Raw genomic sequence first — 27,770 nt, 5'->3', positions numbered from 1 at the left:
GCAACATTTACTGCCACCTAGTGACCCATACTGGTATGGCAGCTAGATTAAAACTCATGCTTGGGCAAAAAATTTTCCATGATGATAGGAAATTGTTGTTTTCCAGGCAATGAGATACTGTCTAAATTACATAAACAAACTGCACTGATATTTCCACAAGGAGGCGACTTTGTTCCCTGACCCCGTTTAGGTGACATTTCTCAAAGAAGCTGAAAAAGGAAGGCACTTCTCCTATTGACTGAAATTATGTCCTTATTTCAAGTGATTCAGAGTTAGTTGAGACCTATTATATTGTGCCCTAGCTTCATTTACATAAAATCCAGGTACATTCTAGACGCTTCCATACATGCCTTCCTACATCCCAGTCCAGTGCTTTTCCTTACACAATAGGTTGATCTAATAAGATGTCCGTCCGTCCTTCCTTCCTTCCTTCCTTTCCTTCTTTTTCTTTCTTTCTTTTTCCTTCTCCTTTTTCTCTTTTTTAGATTTTTTTTAAAAAATCACTTGAGAGAAAGGGAGAACGACAGAGAAACAGAGAGAGCACAAGCAGGGGGAACAGCAGGCAGAGGGAGAAGCAGACTCCCCACTTAGCCAGAAGCCCGATGCAGGGCTTGATCCCAGGACCTGGGATCATGACGTGAGCTGAAGGTTTAACCATCTGAGCCATAAGGCATCATTTCTCAGAGATGTGGGGGACAACTGTCCTATTCCAATGAACTCACTTGCAGACTGAGGTGGCAGGAGTAACAGGTTCATAAGGCAACCCAAACACGGACCCTGTGTCAGCTTTGTCACGAAGTGCACAGGGTTTGTTGCTTTTGCTGAGACTCTTGGAAAGGAAGGAGAGCGGCAGAGATGGCTCACATTCATGGAATAGTCAGCGCGGGCCAGGGTCGTGCAGAGTACGGAAAGACCAACCATCTCCTTCCAGGTACTTACTGAAAACTGGTAAGGTGATCATTGCCTACTCTTTGAAACATCTGCTGACCATTTCTAGACCTCTGGGTAAAGAGTCCAAGACTTCAGTGGTAGAACGGCAGGAAGGAAAGAGCATTGCAACACACAGAACAGTTGGGGGAGAGATTTGTAATGGCTCTAGGTGTGAAAATTGGCATCTCAGTATTTAGCAGAAAACAAAAAACAAAACAAAACAAAAAAAACAGCCCGACTCTATGAAATGAAAGGACTGGAAACATAACATCAAAATCGGGGAACCAGGAGTCCCAGAAAACTGCTCAAAAACCTAAATCCCAAATAAGCGAATTAATTAAAGTTAATGGTTTGGCATTATCTGTGGGTTTTGATGGCCCAAATGATTCGTGTGTTCAGTTACCACAGATAATCGGAGAGCCTGCGCAACACAAAATCCGATCTGAGGCCATTGCAAAATGCCGACAGGAAATGCCACCCCCGGAAGTTGCCACACCTTGAGTCTGAGTGAGAGTCCCCACCGGTGGGTGGATGCTGGCTCCACGTCCAGCTCTACCAGTCCAGCTTCAGATCTGCCTTGCTCCACACATATTTCCCTCCTCGCTTCAGAAACATCTTTTCATCAAATCCACTGAATTTGATAGCTTCTTCTACACCAACATCCAGGATTGACTTGGAAGGGTCCTTCCGCCCATTCCTACAATTTAGGAAGCGCATCTAGAAAATTCAAAGACAGAAAGGAGATATTTTTGTATAATCGATTCCTTGAAACTCAATTCTGGGAATTAATTCAGAATGATTTTTGATAGTGTCATTTCAACTAACATTTATTGAAGGCTGTGGGCCAGATACCATATGAGGATGCTGACCTCCTTGAAGACCCTTTCTCTGCCCAAGTAGCTCACTTTAACTAACAAAAGCACATCTGACCAATTAAGTGCACGATCAACCGAATTTCACGTGTGCCACAGCTGGTGCATGTGCCTCCATGCGGGAGGGGTGATGTTCAGAAATCGTAGTCTGGAGAGAACAGTGTTATAAAAGCACAGATGCATGAAACAGGATGGTGTCTTCAGGAAATTGCAGGTAGATGATGTTGTTGGAGTGAAAATGGTTTATAAATATACGGCATAACATGAATAAAAATCTCTTTTGAGAAAAGGAGAAAGAGGGATAAAAAAGAAGTAAAGGCAAGTATGAGGCCAAGAAGTGTCATAGACACCTACTGAAGGGTTGCACTTTTCCTCCTATGTTGAACACCTTACAGGCAAGAATGAGGTCTTCACACGTCTTCTGACCTACCCTGTCACTAAGCATCTTGTAGTAATACCTTGAATATTCTTAAATTACCAAAAGCAACTTTTGGTTCACTGTTTGTGGTAACTGTGTGGAGAGCCAAGAGTTTGTTGAAGAGCCTTGGTCAAAATCCCCAGCCAGTCATGACACTCCAAAAATAAAAACTGGGGTGCCGGGTTCAGTCAATGAAGTGTCCAATTCCTGATCTCAGTTCCGGTCACGATCTCAGGGTCGTGAGATTAAGCTCCACCTTGGGCCCTACACTCAACGTGGTGCCCAAGATTCTCCCTCTTCCCCTTCCTCTGCCCCTTCCCCTTCATCTCCCTCCTTGCATGTGCACTCTCTAAAAATAAAATTTAAAAGACAAAAATAAAAATAAATTGTTTGACCTTTCCTCTCTACCTCAAACCCACACGCAGAACGTTAGCGTCATCACCTTTCCCCTTACGCCCCATGAAGAATGCTCATATTGAGAAACAATGAAATGGTTATGAAGTGTCATTGATTAATTTGAAAACACTAAAATATCAAAAGTCAAAACAGGTATTTCTCAAAACACCAAATTCCATGTATACACTGAATCATTGTTCTTGTTAGAGCTCATTTCTTTCTTTCTTTTGTAAAAAAAATAAATAAATAAAATTAAAAAAAATTATTTTTATTATTTTTTTAAATTTACTTATTTATTTGAAAGAGATAGAGAGACATCGGGCAGGAACAGGGGGGTGGGCAGGGAGGCAGGGTGAGGGAGAAACGGGCTCCCCACTGAGCAGGGAGCCCAACATGGGGTCTGATCTTAGGACCCCCAGATCATGACCTAAGCTTAAGACAGGCCCTTAACCACTCAGTCACCCAGGTGCCCTGAGCTCATTTCTTAGAAACATCTTTGAATGGACTTGTTCATCCTATCCTAGAACAACTGGCAATAGTTTATGAATCTCGCCCTTCCCCCCAAAAAAAGACAAAGGAAAGAAAAAAGTGATTTGTCTTTCAAATTTGAGAAGGGATAGATTTCCTTTTTTCTTTCTGAGGCAGAGGGTAGCAATGCAATCAGGGGCTTTGGGAGAGGAGCTATAATGGATTCCCACCTGGGCTAAGGCTTATCCATCAGGGACAAGGAGCATCAGAGGTGTGAATGGTGATGGGAAGTGTGATAACACCTTCCTCCAAAGTTCCCTGGGTTCCCACTGCCAGGAAACTCCCAGCCCAAGACTGTGTGACACAGGACTCTGCTTTCACAGTGTCAGATTCAAGGTGACATCCAGGGACCCATCGCCTGGGGTCGGTCCAAACATGGGGCCCGGGTTCAAGCAAAGTCCTGCCCACGTGCATAGCTTAGAACCCACCCAGTGCACGAAGGGCTCTGTAACATGAACGCCAATCAGTGACCACAAAAACAGGAAATGCCGGCTCGGAAGAAAAATTGGGACCGGTCAGGCTCATGATAGCACAACACTGACACGGCGGCTTAATTAATTTTTCATTTTAAAAATTATTTTTATTTAAAAGTTTTCAAAGTTTATAATCCCTTACTAATACTTACATACTCATCCAGAATAAGGTAGGAATCCTTCATCTGTGAAAGAGAAATTGAACACAAATTTAGTTCCAGCTGCATTTTTCAGTGCGTGCACTCAACGGTCTGTCCCACAGTGTCTGTATGTTTGTGCTTTACTACTTCAGTGGCTTTGGGTGTGTCCCTTCCAAGGCAATCCATCGGCTGGCGCCCCTAGCCCCCTAACACACATCTCCAAGGACATCCGTCTGTGTCTGTTCAGATTCTAGCAGATGCCAGGCTTCTCTGGGTTCTGGAAGCATCAAATGGCCTCCATTGACAGCTTCTCTGACAATCATCCCCAGGAGAATTTCCCCATTTCCTCAAGCTGTGGGAGAGCCCTGTTCTTCACTCAGTATTCCCAATGGCTGTTCCGACCCTACACTGGATGTCCCCCTTTATTCAATCTGTAAAGCTTTAACGCTCTTCCCTGGGAGCTTCCCTGAAGATTCTACTGTGACTTCATTAACTGTAACTAGTTATACCTTCTCTAGGTATGTGGAAGGTGCACCTACCCTCCTATAGGAAGCTATCCCTGCTCAAGGCCGTGTCCTTGGAACAGCTCCCACTGTGGGAATAGTGGGGGATGCATGGTCAAGGACAGGGAGGGAGAAGGGCCACTGAAGCTCCTCCAGAGGTCCCACAGCAGGAAGGGGACGGCACCCCTCCCAGCCTGCTCTAGAACCCTCTACAGGAACAGCGTGTGAATCCCTCCGGGCTAGAGCTCCCTGTTTGGAATCAGTCTCAAGTTGTGGTGATGAACCAAGCCATGTTTGCGTCATACAACCTTCTGGTTGGACTCGGGCACCAGACAGGACACCTCTTTGTGGCGGTCTAAGAATCCTTCAAATTCTTCATCACTGATAACGAATTGTCGCGCTTCCCTCAGAGCTTCCTCTCCGGAATTCTCACCCTCAATCAGGAGGCACTGGAACACCTGGAAGACAAGGATGGTGTCTGCTTTGCCAACAGGCTCCCACCGTTTGCTCCCCAAACCCCATTCCCCCAGACCCAGCATCATCTCTTCTGAGCAAAGAAGACTCCACTGACTCAGGAACAGTCTAGAAAGACATTGCTCTGGGCCCTTCAAAGTCAGGAAGCACCAACTATCTGAAAATATAAGTTTTCAGTGTATGTTTGATTTAGTCTGATAATCTGACTTTTCAGACCATCAGATAACAGGTGTTCATTGCAGGGAATATGGACTGTAGAAAAGCATCAAGAAAATAAACAAATCATTTGTGATCCCCAAACCAAGAAATGATATTTTCAAAACGTTGTTTCTGCTGACTTCATTATATCCTTATGAAGGCCTCTCGACTATGGGGTTTATTATTTAGTTAATATATAAGGACAGTTTCCAAAGGCATTGGTAGTCTCCCAACACTCTTTTAAGTAAACAATTGAGTGTGTGTGTGAGTGTATTATTCCCTTGTATGGAACACCTTCATCTGAGAGGGAAGAACTCTTCTCCAGGGACCTGCTCAAGGTGAAACAAGACTGTCGCTGACGAAACACACGCATGCAGAGCCCGGGTCTGTGGGGTTTTCATGGGAGGGGGATTATACATAGCATTTAATTAACATTTTAGTCAGCTTAGATTTAATTGTAAAGTTCCCTAACATTGCCTTCTTTGCTCACTCTATGTCCACCCCCTTCCTCTGTGCTCCCCGGTCCTCACAGACCCTCGTCCCACAGTAGTTTTAGTATTTGCTTTCATGACTGTCTTGCTCCGTAGGCTGGCTTCTAGGGAGGGGACACCCGTCATTGTTGTCCCCACGACACCCAAGCCCAGTCCAGGCAACAGGGTGAGGAGAGTGGCCTGGCAGGGAGGTCAGAGGAGGTGTCCGCACGGGTTGGGAGCCCACACTGATTTGAACATCAGGCAGGGGAAGACACACGCGGGCTTCTTCCCTGGTGACTTTGGTTCTAGAATCCACAGCTCGAATGGAGCTTGAGAAGCAGAATGCGGGGAGGAGGGTGAGATTGGCTGCGCCAGGTTAGGAGGGGCCACTCTCTTGTCACTACGGCAAGCCTCCCGGTGACCACAAAGCCCTCTGTTGAGGAATACCAGGAGGTCTCCTCCGGCCCATGCACTGTTGACGGGGCTGTGAGCCCAGGCCCTCCCACGGAGGAGGCAGCCTAGGGGGCCACACACCTGACCCACGAACATCGATTTCCATCGATTTGCAGCCTGCAGACACCCGTGATCTGAGCCGAAACCTGCTCTCCAAACAGACAGCAGCTAACCTGTCCCCCCAGAAAACGCAGGGTTTTCAACAGGCAGTTCTGGAGTGGATCCGCGAGGGGGAGCCACAGGAGGAGGTCTAAGATCGGAGAAGAGCGCGCTGAGAGAGAGAGAGGCCACGAGGAGGTCCTGGCAAACCAAAGTCAAGAGGAAAAATGCATATACCTATACAGAGAAGCTGAAAAGAGAATAATGAGGAAGACAGCAAGACCAAAAGAAGTGGGACAGAGGGGGAGGAGGTTGTCAGGGAAAAGGAGAGTGATGGGCAGATGGTTCTAGAAGGAGGATCTAAGAACCCAGAGCCCGCCTCAGGCCCTCGCCCCTCCCCCTTCCTGGACCACAGCCTCTGTTCCTCCCACCGTCCCACCTCCAGTTCCTTCTGGGCAGGGGGCAGGTCCAGGAAGTTGCTTTTTTAAACAGTTCCCCAAGTTGATTCTGAAGGACAGCCAGGGGCAAGAATGACTAACTGTTATTTCTGAATCCTGCACATAGTGGGCTGTAAACACGCCCTGAGTTTGAACTTTAGACTTTGTCGTAGCGGACCGAAGGGTCAGTCCTAAAGCACAGATCTTGGCAAATAAGCTTTGCCACAACCTGGGAATAGTGTTGCCCCAGTATCTTCAAATAATTCAAAGAAAAATGTATTAACAGAATTTATGAAGAACATTTATCCATTGATGACTAAGCCGAGAGTTGTAAAAAGAAATCCAGTCTTAATATATTTAATAAATAGGTCCAGGTTAGGTTTTCTATGGGCACATTCTTCAGAACCTATCCAAGCACTGACTGTATCTTTTCTTCTTCTTCTTCTTTTTTTTTTTTTTTTAAGATTTTAATTTTGAGTCATCTCCACACCCAACGTGGGACTTGAACTCACAACCACAAGGTCAAGAATCTCAGGCTCCACTGACTGAGCCAGCCAGATGCCCCTGACTATATCTTTTGACCTTTATCCTCCCAATATCACAGAAGGGAATCGGGTCCAGTTTTCAGAGGGGAGATTGGGACAGAGGGAGTGGAGGCAGTTTAAAGTTTAAGAGAGCTGGAGGAAGGACCAAGGACCAAGGACTTTCCCAGCCGGCTTGGTCAGAGCAGAGTCCTTTCTCACCTAGACATTTTGGGTTTCAGTGTCAAAGTCTCTCCGGAACATTTTCTGAACTATCCTCAGCAAAAGGGACACAGTACTTACTTTCCAGCGGACAGGGTTCAAGGCTTTAATGGGTTCCCTCATATCCTCATCCACGTTGAATCGATTAACGACAGAATTTATCTTGAAGGCCACTCTGTAATCGCGACACCATGCCCTCAGTTTCTGAAGATTTTCCACATGGTTCTTCTTTCCTTGACCACGGCCGATAAGGACATTGACTTGCTCATCGAAGCTGTCACAGGAGATGGCGAGGATGTCCAGATACTCACCTGAGGGAAAGTGAGCACCTTTAAGCTTTTCTGTTCAAGGACAAACACTTTCAGACCATTTATCTCTCTTTATGATAAAACACATCTTGCTTGTATCTAAGTTCTAATGCTTGAAAAGACTTTTTTTCATACCTACAACACTCACAGAAATGTCAACTATACTTGGTATTTGTTTAAATAATCTTAGAAAAAATATACGTATCATGATGTGACGGAGATGATCTGGAGGAGACGGCCCTTTGACCATCCTAAAGCCACACTTGCATGTGTGCGAGCGTTTATTGGTATATTTAAATGAGGTCCTTTGTTAATTGCTACATCTGGATTATATCCCCTCCTCCTGCTCTCAGACTGTCTTGTAGGAGCCCTTGTGAAGAGAGAGTTAGCGCAGCAGATCTGTTCCCTGACTCCTTGTGAGTCTCTGGAAGGGCACAACGATGATGGAGGTTTGGCCAGGCCCTGCGTGTAGCCCCCAGAATGCTCTCTGTGTCTCCCGTTGGTGATGTGTCTATGTCTGAGCAATGGGGCATGTTATGGCAGCTTGTCAAGAGTCACTGGTATCATTGCACAAGATTCGTGATGTAGCTGGTTTTGTTGTTGGGAGTCCTGCCTTTCAGCTGCCATGGATGGTGTCCAGCGGTACGTGTCTGAGAGACCAGCCCTGCATAAAAGCCTCAGACCCTAAGACTCACATGAACATTCCTCGGCAACAACGTTCCAGACACGTCCCTATAGCTCACAGCGCGAGAGAAAACACATCTTCTACATCCTAGAAGGGAAGGACTCAGAAGCCCGTGTCTCTGGCCCCCCGTGATGCCCATCACTGCCGTTTCTGCACCGCAGCCTTTGCCCTGGTGAACCTCAGCCATGAGTCTACTGGCTACTGAGTCTTGTGAGTGAGTGCTCCCAGAAAATTGTCAAACTTAGAGACGTGGCGGTTTCTCCAAAATGGTTCTCTTGCAGACCACACAGTTATACATAAACATTGCTGTCTTCTTCCCTCATGACATCCGACAATATTCCAAATTATTTGCAAGTATTTCATTGGGAGATTTAACATGGAATGTAGATTTCTGAATTTGGTAACACCAACCCTACGTTCCAACAGAAGATAGACGTCCATGGAAGCTCAGGACTCATGGGCCACCCGTCCGTCCACCAGGACAGAGCACGGCACTTCCCATGCTTCATGGCCTCCCACTTGCTTATGGTCTCCCTACGACTGAAGCGGGTTTTTCTTCTGCAGCTCCACACTCCCTCACATAGAGTCTCCCACACCAGCATCTGAGCTTCTGACCCTGGATGCTGTGATCCTTCGTCCCACACGGGGCATGAGGAACCAGTGCTGGAGGGAGAGCATGGCTCGGGGACAGCGCCAGCAAGCCTGACCGATTCTCCCCTGCTCATACCGTTCCCTAAACCCTCCTTCCCTCTCTGAATCCGGCTCCCAGAGTTTATTTGGAAACTTCTGACCCCGTTTCACTAAGTGACTCCCTTCACAGTCATTTTGGTTCTCACAGGTCATCTTTTTTTTTTTTTTTTTTTTTTTTTTTCAGATTTTTCACTTAGTTTTTAATTGGGTTGTTTGTTTCATTTTTTTTTTAATTTTATTTTTTAGAAACATATATTTTTATCCCCAGGGGTACAGGTCTGTGAATTGCCAGGTTTACACACTTCACAGCACTCAACATAGCACATACCCTCCCCAATATCCATAACCCCACCCCCTCCCTCCCAACCCCCCTCCCCCCATCAACCCTCAGTTTGTTTTGTGAGATTAAGAGTCACTTATGGTTTGTCTCCCTCCCAATCCCATCTTGTTTCATTTACTCTTCTCCTACCCCCTTAACCCCCCATGTTGCATCTCCTCTCCCTCATATCAGGGAGATCATATGATAGTTGTCTTTCTCCGATTGACTTATTTCGCTAAGCATGATACCCTCTAGTTCCATCCACGTTGTCGCAAATGGCAAGATTTCATTTCTTTTGATGGCTGCATAGTATTCCATTGTGTATATATACCACATCTTCTTTATCCATTCGTCTGTTGATGGACATCTAGGTTCTTTCCATAGTTTGGCTATTGTAGACATTGCTGCTATAAACATTCGGGTGCACGTGCCCCTTCGGATCACTACGTTTGTATCTTTAGGGTAAATACCCAGCAGTGCAATTGCTGGGTCATAGGGTAGTTCTATTTTCAACATTTTGAGGAACCTCCATGCTGTTTTCCAGAGTGGTTGCTCCAGCATGCATTCCCACCAACAGTGTAGGAGGGTTCCCCTTTCTCCGCATCCTCGCCAGCATCTGTCATTTCCTGACTTGTTAATTTTAGCCATTCTGACTGGTGTGAGGTGATATCTCATGGTGGTTTTGATTTGTATTTCCCTGATGCCGAGTGATATGGAGCACTTTTTCGTGTGTCTGTTGGCCATCTGGATGTCTTCTTTGCAGAAATGTCTGTTCATGTCCTCTGCCCATTTCTTGATTGGATTATTTGTTCTTTGGGTGTTGAGTTTGATAAGTTCTTTATAGATTTTGGACACTAGCCCTTTATCTGATATGTCATTTGCAAATATCTTCTCCCATTCTGTCAGTTGTCTTTTGGTTTTGTTCACTGTTTCCCTTTGCTGTACAAAAGCTTTGATCTTGATAAAATCCCAATAGTTCATTTTTGCCCTTGCTTCCCTTGCCTTTGGTGATATTCCTAGGAAGATGTTGCTGTGGCTGAGGTCGAAGAGGTTGCTGCCTGTGTTCTCCTCAAGGATTTTGATGGATTCCTTTCTCACATTGAGATCCTTCATCCATTTTGAGTCTATTTTCGTGTGTGGTGTAAGGAAATGATCCAATTTCATTTTTCTGCATGTGGCTGTCCAATTTTCCCAACACCATTTATTGAAGAGGCTGTCTTTTTTCCATTGGACATTCTTTCCTGCTTTATCGAAGATGAGTTGACCATAGAGTTGAGGGTCTATTTCTGGGCTCTCTATTCTGTTCCATTGATCTATGTGTCTGTTTTTCTGCCAGTACCATGCTGTCTTGATGATGACAGCTTTGTAATAGAGCTTGAAGTCCGGAATTGTGATGCAACCAACTTTGGCTTTCTTTTTCAATATTCCTTTGGCTATTCGAGGTCTTTTCTGGTTCCATATAAATTTTAGGATTATTTGTTCCATTTCTTTGAAAAAGATGGATGGTACTTTGATAGGAATTGCATTAAATGTGTAGATTGCTTTAGGTAGCATAGACATTTTCACAATATTCTTCCAATCCAGGAGCATGGGACATTTTTCCATTTCTTTGTGTCTTCCTCAATTTCTTTCATGAGTACTTTATAGTTTTCTGGGTATAGATTCTTAGTCTCTTTGGTTAGGTTTATTCCTAGGTATCTTATAGTTTTGGGTGCAATTGTAAATGGGATGGACTCCTTAATTTCTCTTTCTTCTGTCTTGTTGTTGGTGTAGAGAAATGCAACTGATTTCTGTGCATTGATTTTATATCCTGACACTTTACTGAATTCCTGTACAAGTTCTAGCAGTTTTGGAGTGGAGTCTTTTGGGTTTTCCACATATAGTATCATATCATCTGCAAAGAGTGATAGTTTGACTTCTTCTTTGCCGATTTGGATGCCTTTAATTTCCTTTTGTTGTCTGATTGCTGAGGCTAGGACTTCTAGTATTATGTTGAATAGCAGTGGTGATAACGGACATCCCTGACGTGTTCCTGACCTTAGTGGAAAAGCTTTCAGTTTTTCTCCATTGAGAATGATATCTGCGGTGGGTTTTTCATAGATGGCTTTGATAATATTGAGGTATGTGCCGTCTATCCCTACACTTTGAAGAGTTTTGATCAGGAAGGGATGCTGTACTTTGTCAAATGCTTTTTCAGCATCTATGGAGAGTATCATATGGTTCTTGTTCTTTCTTTTATTAATGTGTTGTATCACATTGATTGATTTGCGGATGTTGAACCAACCTTGCAGCCCTGGAATAAATCCCACTTGGTCATGGTGAATAATCCTTTTAATGTACTGTTGAATCCTATTGGCTAGTATTTTGGCGAGAATTTTTGCATCTGTGTTCATCAAGGATATTGGTCTGTAGTTCTCTTTTTTTGTTGGGATCCTTGTCTGGTTTTGGGATCAGGGTGATGCTGGCCTCATAAAATGAGTTTGGAAGTTTTCCTTCTATTTCTATTTTTTGGAACAGTTTCAGGAGAATAGGAATTAGTTCTTCTTTAAATGTTTGGTAGAATTCCCCTGGGAAGCCGTCTGGCCCTGGGCTTTTGTTAGTTTGGAGATTTTTGATGACTGTTTCAATCTCCTTACTGGTTATGGGTCTGTTGAGGCTTTCTATTTCTTCCTGGTTCAGTTGTGGTAGTTTATATGTCTCTAGGAATGCATCCATTTCTTCCAGATTGTCAAATTTGTTGGCGTAGAGTTGCTCATAGTATGTTCTTATAATTGTCTGTATTTCTTTGGTGTTCGTTGTGATCTCTCCTCTTTCATTCATGATTTTATTTATTTGGGTCCTTTCTCTTTTCTTTTTGATAAGTCTGGCCAGGGGTTTATCAATCTTATTAATTCTTTCAAAGAACCAGCTCCTAGTTTCGTTGATTTGTTCTATTGTTTTTTTGGTTTCTATTTCATTGATTTCTGCTCTAATCTTTATGATTTCTCTTCTCCTGCTGGGTTTAGGGTTTCTTTCTTGTTCTTTCTCCAGCTCCTTGAGGTGTAGGGTTAGGTTGTGTACCTGAGCCCTTTCTTGTTTCTTGAGAAAGGCTTGTACCGCTATATATTTTCCTCTCAGGACTGCCTTTGTTGTGTCCCACAGATTCTGAACCGTTGTGTTTTCATTATCATTTGTTTCCATGAATTTTTTCAATTCTTCTTTAATTTCCTGGTTGACCCATTCATTCTTTAGAAGGATGCTGTTTAGTCTCCATGTATTTGGGTTCTTTCCAAATTTCCTCTTGTGATTGAGTTCTAGTTTTAGAGCATTGTGGTCTGAAAATATGCAGGGAATGATCCCAATCTTTTGATACCGGTTGAGACTTGATTTAGGACCAAGAATGTGATCTATTCTGGAGAATGTTCCATGTGCACTAGAGAAGAATGTGTATTCTGTTGCTTTGGGATGAAATGTTCTGGATATATCTGTGATGTCCATCTGGTCCAGTGTGTCATTTAAGGCCTTGATTTCCTTGTTGATCTTTTGCTTGGATGATCTGTCCATTTCAGTGAGGGGAGTGTTAAAATCCCCTACTATTATTGTATTCTTGTTGATGTGTTTCTTTGATTTTGTTATTAATTGGTTTATATAGTTGGCTGCTCCCACGTTAGGGGCATAGATATTTAAAATTGTTAGATCTTCTTGTTGGACAGTTCCTTTGAGTATGATAGAGTGTCCTTCCTCATCTCTTATTATAGTCTTTGGCTTAAAATCTAATTGATCTGATATAAGGATTGCCACTCCTGCTTTCTTCTGATGTCCATTAGCATGGTAAATTCTTTTCCACCCCCTCACTTTAAACCTGGAGGTGTCTTCGGGTTTAAGATGAGTTTCTTGTAGGCAACATATAGATGGGTTTTGTTTTTTTATCCATTCTGATACCCTGTGTCTTTTGATTGGGGCATTTAGCCCATTAACATTCAGGGTAAGTATTGAGAGATATGAATTTAGTGCCATTGTATTGCCTGTAAGGTGACTGTTATTGTATATTGTCTCTGTTTCTTTCTGATCTATTACTTTTAGGGTCTCTCTTTGCTTAGAGGACCCCTTTCAATATTTCCTGTAGAGCTGGTTTGGTATTTGCAAATTCTTTCAGTTTTTGTTTGTCCTGGAAGCTTTTAAAATCTCCTTCTATTTTCAATGATAGCCTAGCTGGATATAGTATTCTTGGCTGCATGTTTTTCTCATTTAGTACTCTGAATATATCATGCCAGCTCTTTCTGGCCTGCCAGGTCTCTGTGGATAAGTCTGCTGCCAATCTAATATTTTTACCATTGTATGTTACAGACTTCTTTTCCCGGGCTGCTTTCAGGATCTTCTCTTTGTCACTAAAACTTGTAAATTTTACTATTAGGTGACGGGGTGTGGACCTATTCTTATTGATTTTGAGGGGGGTTCTCTGAACCTCCTGGATTTTGATGCTTGTTCCCTTTGCCATATTGGGGAAATTCTCTCCAATAATTCTCTCCAACATACCTTCTGCTCCCCTCTCTGTTTCCTCTTCTTCTGGAATCCCAATTATTCTAATGTTGTTTCGTCTTATGGTGTCACTTATCTCTCGAATTCTCCCCTCGTGGTCCAGTAGCTGTTTGTCCCTCTTTTGCTCAGCTTCTTTATTCTCTGTCATTTGGTCTTCTATATCGCTAATTCTTTCTTCTGCCTCATTTATCCTAGCAGTGAAAGCCTCCATTTTTGATTGCACCTCATTAATAGCTTTTTTGATTTCAACTTGGTTAGATTTTAGTTCTTTTATTTTTCCAGAAAGGCCTTTTATATCTCCCGAGAGGGTTGCTTTAATATCTTCCATGCCTTTTTCAAGTCCGGCTAGAACCTTGAGAATCGTCATTCTGAACTCTATATCTGACATATCACCAATGTCTATATTGATTAGGTCCCTAGCCTTTGGTACTGCTTCTTGTTCTTTTTTTTTGTGAATTTTTCCGCCTTGTCATTTTGTCCAGATAAGAGTATATGAAGGAGCAAGTAAAATACTAAAAGGGTGGCAACAACCCCAGGAAAATATGCTTTAGCCAAATCAGAAGAGATCCCAAATCATGAGGGGGGAGAAAGGGGATAAAAAGGGGTTCAGAAAGAAAAAAAAAAAGAAACTATTAAAAAAAGAAAGCCGATAAAAAATATAAAAAGGAAAAAAATATATATATATTAGATAAACTATTTAAAAAACGTTAAAAAAGAAAATGGTAAAAGTTAAAAAAAATTAGCAGAAGAAGAGAAAAAAAAATTGAAAAAGAAAAAAATATTAAATTAACTGCAAGGCTAAAGAATCATGGGGAGAAAGCCATGAGTTCCGTGCTTTGCTTTCTTCTCCTCTGGAATTCTGCCACTCTCCTTGGTATTGAAACTGTACTCCTTGGTAGGTGAACTTGGTCCTGGCTGGGTTTCCCGTTGATCTTCTGGGGGAGGGGCCTGTTGTAGTGATTCTCAAGCGTCTTTGCCCCAGGTGGAGTTGCACCGCCCTTACCCGGGGCCGCGCTGAGTAATCCGCTCGGGTTTGCCGGGTTCGCTTTCGGGAGCTTTTGTTCCCTGAGCGCTTTCCGTAGAGTCCGGAGGACGGGAGTGAAGATGGCGGCCTCCCGGTGTCCGGCCCGGAGGAGCCGAGATCCTGGGGCCCCACTCCTCAGTGCGCCCTCAGAGAACAGCGCCCAATGACTCCCGTCACCCTGGCCTCCGGCCGCGCTCCGAGCTGACTGCGCCTGTGACCGGTCCAAGGTAACCCCGAGCTGAGAGTCACTCCTCGGCTCTGTCTCTGCAGCCGGCTTCCCCGTTCTAATACCTGTAAGCTCTGTGACACTCAGACACCCCCGATCCTTCTGTGACCCTGTGGGACCTGAGCCCACGCTGACCCCGCCTGGGCTTCACCCCGGTTAAGCCTCTGGAGCGATGTCCCTCAGCGGAACAGACTTTTAAAAGTCCCGATTTTGTGCTCCGTTGCTCCGCCGCTCGCCGGGAGCGGGCCCCTCCCCCCGCGGTCTATCTTCCCGTCGCTTTGGATTCACTTCTCCGCCAGTCCTACCTTGCAGAAAGTGGTTGATTTTCTGTTTCTGGAATTGCTGTTCTTCTTCTCTTCAGTCTCCCGTTGGATTTGTAGGTGTTTGCAATCTTTAGATAAGCTATTTAGCTGATCTCCCGCTACCCGAAGTAGTCTCAGCTGCTACTTCTCCGCCATCTTGACTCCTCCCCCTCACAGGTCTTCTTATGGTCTTCCCTGATCTACTTTCCCCAGAGACTTTCGCATTTGTCTTCCTGCTTCCCCCTCATGAGACAGGCTGCCCCGCCCTCATCCAGTCTTCCCTCCCCACACGCATCTCTCCACCGTCTCAGCAGGGGTGTGTGGTCAGAGACTTCCTGTGAGCTGCCTCAACAGAAGGTAAAGGCAACACCTCTTGCAGTGATGTCCAGGCTCCAACAGCTCATACAAAGTGAGAACAGAAAACTGTGTTCTGAGAGGTTATGACTGTCTACGTAAATGACAGTAGAAATAACAGGTAATATTCTCCACTGCTCTCTCCTCGTTCCGGGTGCTGCTCTAGGGATATGACCCCTATGGAAACTCAGCCCTAAGGGAACACCATGGTCTTAGGATCTGTGGTTCGCCATCCTGGCCGCAGAGTAGAATCCCTGGGAGCCCCCCAGGTTGGTCTGTGACACAGCACGAGGTTCTGATATAATTAGTCTGAGCTTCAGTCCCCACGCAGACATTTTACTTAACTTTCTTCAGCAGACAAATATGGAGCCAAAGATAGGAAATACGGTTTTGGTCCAATTGCTTCATTCATGAGACTAATGAAGTGATGGTTCCTTCAATATTTAAAAATAAAATATCAGTGGCAAGCAATAAGGTAGAGGTTGCAGAACTGTATCGGTGTTCCCTGCTAGTGGCTAAGCTAAAGCCATTGGCCTCAGCACCTGCTGAACTGGGATGAGTAACATAGTTGTGCTTATTAACATTTTGTTACCTGTCCTGCCACAGCTGTTTGTCAACGAGTACAGGGCTCTGAGTGTAGAGTCCCACAGAAGCTTGCTGGCCTGCAGAGGGATTCGAGTTTGGTGTCTCCTCCCCCAGTGAGCCTGGCCTAAGGACCAGGGTGTTCGGAACCACCAGTCATTGCAGCTGTGACCACAGCGCGAGGGCGGGAAGCTCACCGTAGTTCTGGAACCAGCGCTCCCGGATCAGGCTCCCGTTGCTCACGATGCTCACGCTGGGCAGCCGCAGCTCCTCTTTGCAGAACCTCACCAGCTTGCCCAGGTACTCGCCGCGGTCGTGAATAAACGGCTCTCCGCCCGAAAAGTTTATCTTCTCCATCCCTGTAAGAGGCAGAACGTGAATCTTTCCGTTCCCCCCCACCCCCATTGCACAAACACCCCTTGTCATTATTTTAATGACAGAAGGAATGTTTTCTCAAAGTAACAAACAATGAAATGATAGCTACCCATTATCCCCAGCCCCCACCCCCAACCATGGCTCCCCATGCTCCCCACGGGGCTTGGCAGGGGGAACTAACCATATACATGACCCGGGGCCTATCCTTACCCCCTGCTTTAAAATAGATACACTTTAGGGCACCTGGGTGGCTCAGGCAGTTAAGCATCTGCCTTTGGCTCAGGTCATGATCTCAGGGTCTTGGGATCGGGCATCAGGCTCTCTGCTTCTCTCTCTACCCCTCCCCCCTGCTCATGCTTGCTCTCTCTCAAATAATTAAGTAAATAAAATCTTTAAAAAAATAAAAATAATAAAATAGATGTGCTTTAAAGTAGGGAATCAGTTACAGGGATGGAGAAGACAGCGCAGGGATGTGCAGAAAACCCCCCCTGTCCCACTCAGAATGGTCTTGCTTGGGACTCTAGCCTGAGACAGCTCAATGCATCCAGCCCTGGTGGCCCCTCCCTCTCCCACATGCTGGGTGCCTCTTGGCCTGGAATTCCTGCCCTTTCGCTTCTTGATGCACTCCCTTGTTTTGGAAAAGCCCTTAGCAGTTTCCTGAAGAAAAAAAAGCACAATATGAATCAAGGTGATATCCTACTTATATGTTTCAAAATTCATCTGTGATCATTCGTTTGGACAGGTATAGTATTCTGGGTGAAGTCACTTTGAGCTTGGAATGTTAAGGGCATGCTTTGTTGTCTTCTAGGTTTTAATATTACTGTTCAGAAGCCTGATAACACTTTGATTTATAACCTTTTAAAGTGCATAACTCTTTCCCTTCCAGAAGTTTTCTTTCCAGTGTCCCCAAATTTCAAGGTGAGGTGCCTTAGCCAAATCTGTCTCTATTCATTGTTCTGGCCACTTGGCAGGTCCTTGTTAGAAAAAGACCGCTTCTTCTGGTACGGCAAGTTTCTCATACCATGTGTTTGAGAGCTCCTACCCCTTCACCATTGTGCAGATCTCTCTGGAGATCCTATCCAGGGTTTACTGGCTCTCTGGCTGGCAACCACCCTCCCTTCCTGCTGTGTCTCCTGCGTCCCATTTTCCCAAGACCTTATCTTTTAGTCTTACTATTAAAATTCTAATTTTAGAAATCCCAGTTTCCGTTCCCCAGACTTTCCCACATCTTATTTTCTTAGCACCGCATCGCTATTTCTTACATGTAAATTTTCTCTTATCTCTCTGGGATTATCAGTTACAGATGTTTTGAAGTTTTCCTATATTCTCTTTGCTTATTTTGGTGTCTGCCTTTTACTTCAGTGTTTCTATTTGTCCTTTCTTATTTGAGTGATGCTTCAAAGAGTGGAAGGGGAATTTCTGTGATTGAGGAAGAAAGCCCTCATTTGGAGGGTTCTGCAGAGCGACAGAGAGAGAAACTGACTTAGTCCCTGGATTACGTCCCACATGCTGGGAGCCTTGGTCATGCCTCTGGGCCATTCTGTTCTGCTCCTGCTATGCCATACCCCCTGGGTATCTGCACCCCGGAATGTGGGCTCTCACACCCAGCAGGCAGACTCTCACTCCCCCATCTTCACTATGGTGCTTTTCTTCTCCCTGCTTCTCCTGGGGTGGTTGAGCCCAGCCTCGGTGTCCAGATCCTTCTGAAAATATGCCTTCTGTCATGCGCAGGAAGAGGGGCTCTCCTTGTGGTGGGGGCAGCAGGGGATCTGCCTTGGACCTGCTGTCTCGTTCCTGCCTCACTCCCTCCTTGATCAGTGCTGTACTTCTGTGTGATCAGATGGTTCTCGTGTCTGAAATGCACTGCATTCCACGGGGCGGGCTGGAGAACTCGGGCAGCCACCGCCCTGTGCACACAGGCTGAAGATGTCCAAGTGCCATCCACCAGTTCCAACTACTGCGTTGATTTTGTGCGTTTGTTCCCCTGCTTTCAGTGATGCTACTGGAATTTTAGTGGAGTGAAGGAAAGATTGGAGGGAATGTGGACATGAACTAGGAGGTCCAGAAGTTCGTGAAATACAGACTTTATACGGTGATATTAACCTAGTGGAGTTCATTTTGAATTCAGTTCAGTTCAATTCGGTTGGCTGAGTGAGTCTTTCTTCGATGCCCAGTGCTAGTGGCCACATCAGAGTGGGCCATTTCCAGAATGAACTTGTAATCAGGAAGCAACTGCCTCCGCTAAGAGAAGTATGAGATGCCCGCTCCGGTGGATGTTGCGGGTGTCGAAGGCATGGGCACCGGACAGCATGCTCAGATTAGAGACAGACACCAGGCACCTCAGAGCACAGCAAGGAAGGACCCGGGCTGATGAGCCACAGAAACAGAAGCACATGTGAGGTCGGGGGACATGAGGCTGGTGAGAAGTGCAAACAGATCTGGTCATAGGAACGAAATAATTAGCGACACCAGCCAGGCTGGCAGAGAGGCTGGGGAACGTATTAAGGGGCAAACAGCACATTATGCCGTAAAATTCCCTGACAATGTTATCTGTTGAGATTCGTTCAATAAACTTTGTACCAGCTAAGTAACGAACACTGTGCGTGAAAATCTAAGCTGTGCAAATTCCCTGTAGCGCAGCCTTTGGAATGCTGCTCCGACTCAGTCTCCAGGTCCCGGCTGAAGGGTGGTCACCTCTTCTTGAGCAACACCCCAAGCCCCTGATCTATGAGGGTCTCTCTCAGGGCCATCGTCCTCTGCCCTCTGCCCTCTGCGTCCCAGGGCCAGGTCTCGGACGACCGGGACAGCCCCAGCCGGCACCCAGGGCTCACTGAGATTGTTCAGATTAGCCCATGCTAAGCTGGCTTTGCCTCCCTATCAGTTCCTTCCTGTGAAAACCACACTGATGGGGTCACATTTACAGTCCTCTCTGTCCCGACCCGGGACTTCCTGTGAGGCGAGGGCTGTCCTGCCCCAGGAACGGTGAATAGCAAATTACACGACTCTTTCCAGTTTTTCTCTCTTGATCTGCATCTGGCCTCCCCAAACCTCACCCAAGGTAACATGGTTCAGGCAAGCATTTAATCCTGAAACCCATTCAGCAAGGAAGGGATTATTATCCTGGTTTTTAGTTGCTGGCATCAAAGCTCAGGAAGGTTCAAAGGATTATTCAAGATCATAAGACTAGGGAAAAAATGGGAGCTAGGATGGGTATCCAAGCTCCACAGCCTCCATCTCTATCAGGGGCACTGCCCTTCCCCCCAGCTCTCCCAGCACAGCCCAGCTTTATGGCAGACCAAATGCCATCTGCTATTGTTTTCAACACCGTCTTTCTCTCTCAGATGTGTCTATGTCTGGACATTGATCGACTCCGTCATCTCACTATTGGAATCCAACATGCTGGGAGCCTGCCTGTGTAACAGTGACCATCGTTTGGTAGAAACATCATTATTCCCGACAGTGTGGTGAAGTAGAATCAGATTAACCGGAGAAGATGAGATGGTGTATTGGCCAGCGGCCCTTGAAGAATTTGAGGGGAAGATGTAGACAGGATGAAAGGAACAGAAAGTTGAAGGAACAGGATGCAGGTGCATAGTTCAGATCATAGACGAACAACAATTACTTCACAATGAAGTTAACCTATTAGGAGTGATCGTACATAGCGCGGATGGATAACTGATGCTCACAGAGGCCAAATTCCGCTCCATTTTCTCCGTGTGTACGTGAGAGAAGTAAAAAATATGTTGTAAAAGCCCCTTCCACCCGAGTAGTACATTTTAAATATAATTTACATTTAGCTTTACATTCTTAATCATCACCAAAATAGATTTTCCTCTATTAACCAGAAATCTCACTTAGAGGTCATATGACCTATGTTATACCTTGATCATTTTAATTGACTTTGACTTTATTTACTTAAAACTGAGCAATCATTATATAAAAATATTAATTATAACCATAATAGTTTATACTTGCTTTAAAAACCCCTGAACATTCACTTATTTGTGTCATGTGGCAACTTTTTGAGGTTGGTATGGGCACTATCCTTTTTTTTTTAAGATTTTATTTACTTGAGATTGAAAGTTGGAGATAGAGAGAGATTGAGAGCACAAGCAAGGGGGCAGCAGGCAGAAGGAGGAGAAGAAGCAGGCTCCCCACTGAGCAGGGAGCCTGACGTCCAGCTGGATCCCAGGACTCCGGAATCAGGACCTGAGCTGAAGGCAGACACTTAACAAACTGAGCCACGCAGGCACCTGGTATAGGCATTATCTTGATTATCTACATTTTAAAGATTGTTAAACTGCTATTCAGAAAATTTAAATGCCTTCATAAGTCTTTTAAGTGTTAGGGCAAGAGCTCAAACCCTGGCCTTGTAAGTCAAGAGTCTAGGTTCTTCCCATGACACTAGTCCTCCCTTCGTTCATTCATTCATTCATTCATTCATCTGTTAATCCATCTCTCCAAAACCATTCATCAACCCCCTGGTAGCCACAAAGATACATAGAATGCTCAAATTCTACCTTGGAACTCAAACTCTCTGGGGGATCCAAATATTAAAAACAAAACAGCAAAACAAAACATAATGGCATAACTTTTTATAAAAAAAAAAAAAAACTATAATAGGGGCGCCTGAGTGGCTCAGTTGGTTGAGCATCTGCCCTCGGCTCAGGTCATGAACCCAGGGTCCTAGGATTGAGCTCCATCTTGGGCTCCCTGCTCTGTGGGAAACTGCTTCTTCCTCTGCCCCTCCCCCTGCTTATGCTTTCTCTCTCTCAAATAAGTAAATGAAATCTTTTTAAAAAAGTGTTATAATACATATTTGTAATAGGCACCAAGGGATCACAAATGAAGGAGAGGGGCATTCCAGAAAGTGAGGACAGCATGATCACAGGCTGGATTTAGGCAGGTGTTGGGGGAGAAGGGGTGTAATACAATGTGCCTAGAGGCACTGGGGTGGAGAAACTTGATGTCCCAATGGGGACCGCAGAGACAATTATATGAATTGCAGCAATCCAGGTGAGAAATGGGGAGACCCTGAGCTAAAACCCACTGGGACCAGTGAAGCGGGTCTGTACTTGGATGAACAGCTATGGATGATTGTGCAAACATAATGGAGAACCAAATAAGCCAGATCCAAGGCAGTGCAAATGGTGTAATTTCATTATATAAAGTAAAAAATCAGGCAAAAGCTACTGTCTGTTAGAAGACAGACTCATGGTTATCTGGCCAGGGCAGTGGCTGGAAGGGAGATGCTTCTGGATGCTGTGATGTTCTCTCTCAAGATCTTGGGCTGTTTACGTGGGTGTGGTCACCTTGTGAAACTCACCCAGCTAAACCCTCAGGATGTGTGCAATTTTGTGCATACATGGTATACTTCCGTAAAAAAAGTTAAGCAAATTGAGAAAAAGCTGGCAAGGCTGCTAAGTTACTAGCTTGGCTGGAGCTCGAGGAAAGACAGAAAGAGGTGAGAAGGGACAGGTCTAGTGTGGAAGATGTTGCCAGGCTGAGCTCTCCCCAAGATGCCTTCACTGTACTGATTCGGGGAAGTTCAGCAAACAAGCCTAGAGCAAAGTCATTGCCATATTTGTATTGTAAATAACTTCTTTAAAGTTTCATGTTAGGAGCACTTACATGATTCAAAGTAAAAAACTCAAACATGGTAATTCTTTTATTTTTCTTAAGATGTATTTCTGTATTTTAGACAGAGAGAGGGTGGGGAGCGGGGAGGGATAGAGCGAGTGAGAGAATCTTTTTTTTTTTTTTTAAAGATTTTATTTATTTATTTGACAGAGAGATCACAAGTAGGCAGAGAGGCAGGCAGAGAGAGAGACAGGAGGAAGCAGGATCCCTGCCGAGCAGAGAGCCTGATGTGGGACTCGATCCCAGGACCCTGAGATCATGACCTGAGCCGAAGGCAGTGGCTTAATCCACTGAGCCACCCGGGCGCCCCCGAGTGAGAGAATCTTAAGCAGACCTCCCCACGCTGAGCGTGGAGCCTGACATGTGGCTCGATCTCACAACTCTGAGATCATGACCTGAGCAGAAACCAAGAGTCAGGTGCTTAACCGACTGAGCGACCCAGGCACCCTTCAAACGTTATAGTTTTTAAGTCAAAGTTTGTGTCTTTGTTTTCAACTTTCCTCTTTTACTGTTTCTGGAAAGCCCCACTCTATCAGCACTTTGGACCAACTCAGAAAGCGGCACGACTTCCCATCCTGTCTCTTGGCCCACGCTGGCTGCCCTGGGAGCCTGGCAGGTGCACAGACTTCTGCTTACTTGGTGGCTCCAGGAGGGACGGGCTTGCATCCCTTACGTCTGTGCCAGCCAGCTCTGGTTCCGAAGGCCTAAGCTCCCACCCCAGTTCACCCTAATACTCCCTCGTAAGATGGGCTGGGGAGCATCTCAAATTGTGTGAGCTCTTGCCCTTGGGGCTGCCCCCAGCCAGCGCTGTGCCCTGATGCCCTCCCAGGACGGGGGACTCACCGGCTTCCTGCAGCATCCGGAGCCCTCGCTTGGCCTCAGCCAGGGGCAGCACGAAGGACGTCTTGGCCGTGTGGAAGCAGAAGCCACACTTATAGTTGCACTGGCGGGTGAAGTGGTAGTTGACACTGGTGGGGGTGGTGGGCGGGCCTGGGCCCTCCTCCTCCTCCCCTCTGCTCTCCTGCCGTTCTCCCTGGCCCCTCGGAGGCGGCAACCGGGTGTTCTTGCCCCCTGCCAGCCAGAGTGCTGACCTGAGCCAGAAGAACCAGGGGACCACGCTGCCCCACAGAGAGCCTAGTGGCTTCCGGAGGGCACTCAGCAGCTTTCCGGCAAGAGCGAAGGGCGCGAGCATCCACATGGTGACCGGGTGCCCCGGGGCTGCACGGAACCTGGGGATTCTGTTTATATGCGCTGGGCCAGCCTATCACACCGGCAGGATGGACACACCTCTGACTGCGTCTCAGCTGAGCTCAAGTTTCGATTTTCCTGTTCATGAAATTGAAAGCTGGAACAGCGCCAAGACCGGAGGCTCAGGATCAAGCCAGCAGCTGACTCTCTCCGCCTCACCTTTCACCTATCTTCTGGGTCACCAGACGCTTCTAATTGGATACAGATCAAGGCCTTCTGCCCATCTGTATCTCGGTCCCGCAGAGAGCGGCAGCCTGGAGAGATACAGTCCCCACTTCAGAGGCATTGCTCATGCATGATACCACACGTGGTGGCTCGGCCCTGGCGTCCTGCCCGAGCACCCCGCCCCTGCCCCGCACTGACTGCTTGTTATGAAAGTCAAAGAATGCAAAGTATGACTGACCTGTGCAGGCTGAGGACGGAGCCCACACGCCTCGGGGCCCCTTTCGGATCACAGTCAGAAAAAGCACAGGCACATAACATGTATCCTTCATCTGCCTTTAGTTACTCATCGTCTGTATTTTCATAGTGCTGAAATGCAGACATTTATGTTTTCCTGCATATTTATTTATGCTTTTTTTAAAAGATTTTATTTATTTATTTATTTGACAGACAGAGATCATAAGTAGGCAGAGAGGCAGGTACAGAGAGAGGGGGAAGCAGGCTCCCCGCTGAGCAGAGAGCCCCTTGTGGGGCTCAACCCCAGGACCTTGAGATCATGACCTGAGCTGAAGGCAGAGGCTTAACCCACTGAGCCACCCAGGCACCCCTATTTATGGTTTATTTTTAAATAATCTCTACACCCAGCATAAGGCTCAAACTCATGACCCCAAAATTAATAGTCACTCCCTCCTCCGACTGAGTCAGCCAGGTTCCCCACTTCTGTTTTATTTTTAAAAGACAATAGGAAGGGATGCCTGGGAGGGCTCAGTCAGTTAAGCGTCTGCTTTTGGCTCAGGTCATGATCCCAGGGTCCTGGGATCGAGTCCTGCATTGTGCTCCCTGCTCGGCGGGGAGCCTGCCTCTCTTTCTCCATCTGCCTCTCCCCCAGCTCATGCTCTCTCTCTCTCAAATAAATATAGAAAACCTTTAATTAAAAAAAAAATAAAAGACCATGGGAAAATCAGATGCTTTTCTAAGATGGTTCTTTTTTTTTTTTTTTTAAGATTTTATTTATTTATTTGTCAGAGAGAGAGAGGAAGCACAGGCAGACAGAATGGCACGCAGAGGCAGAGGGGGAAGCAGGCTCCCTGATGAGCAAGGAGCCCGATGTGGGACTCGATCCCAGGACGCTGGGATCATGACCTGAGCCGAAGGCAGCTGCTTAACCAACTGAGCCACCCAGGCGTCCCTCTAAGATGGTTCTTAATTGTCAAGAGGTACAAGTGGCTTCTTCCTTATTTTTACAGTTTCTTAGAAAGGACTGTCAAATTTTGTGCTGAAACTTATTTTTCCTTGAGTTTTTTTTTTTTTTTTTTTTTTTTTTTAATCAGAGCTGAGTTTGAGCAGGTACTTTCAGGTTTTCCTGAGACCTGTGGAAAGTTGCAACAGTCCTAGTGGGGAAGGTTCTGGCACCAGGAGCCCAGCTCACCACTTGCTATGTGACTTTGGTAACTTATGTTATTTCTCTGGGTCTCCATTGCCTAGTCTGCAAATACTGGTGTCTCATGGGACTTATTGTGTGAAGACTGAAAATTCTAATGGATGGAGAATCACATAAATTGGGACATTGTCTAGCAGACTATAAGTGTTCAGTTCGGGATAGCTATTGTTTTTCCAGTAGTGTTATGTTCTGAATGGAAACAAAGATGACTTTCATTTTACTTAGAAAGGAAACTGAAAGTAAATTCAGCAAAATAGCAAGCCAATGTGTAATGATTTCCAATTATGCACTGGTGGATAGAATCCAAGTGGAAATCATCTTAGCCAAAAGCATTGTGAAATATCACTGTGATATGATTCAGTCAAGAAATAGCTTTTGTTTTTCTTTCTTGCTAGATCACATGTATATGAAGAAACAAAACCAAGTCAGTTTACATCTTGAACTGAGTATCAGGTATGGCACAGAGGGGAGCCATGCAGGCTTTTCAAGCCAAACATTATAAGGTATGAATCCTAGTTCAGCCAGAAGTGTTTAATTTTGGGTAAATTTCTTTATCTGCCTGGTCTGATTAACACATATGGGAAACATGGATATTAATATCACACTCACACGGGGCATTTTCAGGATCACATGACATAACCCTATGTTAAGCCCTGAGAGTACTGCCGGCATAATAAATTAGCAGTGGCCAGCTTACCATCCAGCACTGTGGACCAGGCACTGCTCTGAACTTTGCGTGCACTAACTTCTTTTATAATTTGGGAAACTCATGTCACAGAGGGAGTAAATGTTTGAACTTGGATTTAAACACCTGCCTCACTGCTCAATGACTGATCATTAGCACATTATTTTATTTTTTCATAAAATATTAATAAATATTAATAAAATAGAAATAAAATAAAGAAGTCAAAGTCTTTTCCAGCAAAGAACTCACAAAAGTCATGGAACAGATGCTCTATTCCTTCCATCTTGTCTTTTCCTCTCCATTTAAGAGTAAGACTCAGGACTGGTAGACTGTCTTATTCAAAGTCATGGCTTGCACAGGCCAGGGAGGGATTTCTTCTTCCAACTGCTCAGACAGGTGTAGGCTGGAGGAGGTACAAGGCAGCCCCCCTTAGGCCTTCTAGTCGGGAGTTGGCCAGTTCTAAAGACATCCAAATTGCATCTGGAAACCAGCCAAATGTCATCATCATTTTTCTTTAGCCGGAGACTTTTTCCTCCAAACGACTGCACATCCTTAATGTACCCCATGCTCCCTGAGGTGGACCCTTTCCTGCAGGATGTCCCAGCAGCGGCTGCAACCCATTAGCAGATGGTGGAATCTGTTCAGTTATTTGCAATCATCATAACATTTCTGTGCAAATCTCTTACTGGGGCCTATTGGACATTGGTGCCTACCTCAACTACTGTACGTGCATCGAGAGGGGCACAATCCGTAAGCGCACAGCACAATCAGCTCTTGGCAGAATGAACACATGTGTGGAACGAGTGCCTTGATCAAGAAATCGAATGTCACCAAGAAGTCTCCAAGATGCTGAAAAGAAATTAAAAAAAAAAAAAAAAAGTCTCCAAGACTTTCCTTCCCCCGGGCCCTGAACCAAAGATAACCTTGCCCTGTTTTCTGAAAACCATCCTCTAGGTTATCACAGCACGCCCTCGCTCTGTTAGGCTTCTCTCCCTGTGTTGTGTTTACAGACTCACCCACTCTGCTGTGTCTAGCCGCAGACTGTTCAGAGTCATACCTCACATTTGTTGATTCCATTGTTTGAATACACCGCAGTACATTTAATTGTGTCATTAGGATATTTGGAATATCTTGCTATTGTGCCACGTATTTTCTTGTACATGTCTTTTGGTTGACATATATGTATGCATTTATCTTGGGTATATACCAGGATTGGAATCACTGGTTCATACAGTGTACGTGTGCTTCCGGAGAACTTGAACCAATTTGCACTCCCGCCAGGATACTATACATGTGGAACATCTCTGCACGCTAAATGCCCCAAGTCTGATTGCTCACTGAGGGTAAGAATGATCCTGTTCTCAGAGAGCTAAAAACAACTGAATCTCTGAATTGCTCCTTGTCTACTAGCCCATACTTCAACCATGTATCTATAATAGTTCCTGTTTGTCTGAAAGTTGTATTCCTTCCAGAATTAAAGGTACCCCCGTGCTAACTCCAAATTGCTTAAATGATAAAATAATTTTGCCCTCAGTTCATCTAATGTTTTTCATCATTATTCTAAGTGTTTGAGTTTTCTCCACAGGATTTTTGTTTTTAGTCCCCTTGGCAATCTTTTTTTTTTTTTTTTTAAATGAAGATTTTATTCATTTGTCAGAGAGACAGAGAGAGCACTCACAAGCAGGGGGCATGGCAGTCAGAGAGAGAAGCAGGCTTCCCGCTGAGCAAGGAGCCTCCATCCAGGGATTGGATCCCAGGACCCTGAGATCATGACCTGAGCCAATGCTGTTATGGATGCCAGGACCCTAATGACCTGAGCTTAAGGCAGAAGCTGCACCGACTGAGCCCGTCCTGTGTTGCTGCTTTACAATCCTCCACCAAGGTGTCAGCTAATGAGCAAAAACAAACACCGGGGCAGCATTGCCGCCGACGCGGGCTTCAGGCTGGTACAGCCTGTCCCCACCAACGAACTGGACTCGAAGGCAGGACTTCACTTGGCTCCCGTGCAAATCTGGCGATACGCCCTAGTTTGCAAGTCAGCAAGGGTGGGGGCAGTAATTCCAAGAGGAGGGAG

The 27,770-nt window shown here is 45.4% G+C and overlaps 1 protein-coding gene across 1 annotated transcript; it reads right to left on the bottom strand.

Moving 5' to 3' along the window:
* Nucleotides 1-544: 544 nt before the first annotated feature.
* On the bottom strand, nt 545-23,958 carry RSAD2 (radical S-adenosyl methionine domain containing 2). The gene is made up of 7 exons (XM_047746742.1): nt 23,568-23,958; nt 23,004-23,486; nt 16,343-16,504; nt 7,219-7,448; nt 4,569-4,718; nt 3,770-3,802; nt 545-1,647 (listed from the first exon to the last, which is right to left on the bottom strand). Exons 2-7 carry the CDS (start codon nt 23,356-23,358, stop codon nt 1,483-1,485), a joined length of 1,095 nt encoding a protein of 364 aa, XP_047602698.1. The 5' UTR covers nt 23,359-23,486; nt 23,568-23,958; the 3' UTR covers nt 545-1,482.
* Nucleotides 23,959-27,770: the final 3,812 nt, after the last annotated feature.

The sequence above is a fragment of the Lutra lutra genome, chromosome 9 (assembly GCF_902655055.1).
Source record: "Lutra lutra chromosome 9, mLutLut1.2, whole genome shotgun sequence".
Lineage (NCBI taxonomy): Eukaryota > Metazoa > Chordata > Mammalia > Carnivora > Mustelidae > Lutra > Lutra lutra.
Note: the sequence above shows the minus strand (reverse complement) of the source record. Positions and strands in the feature narration are given on the sequence as shown.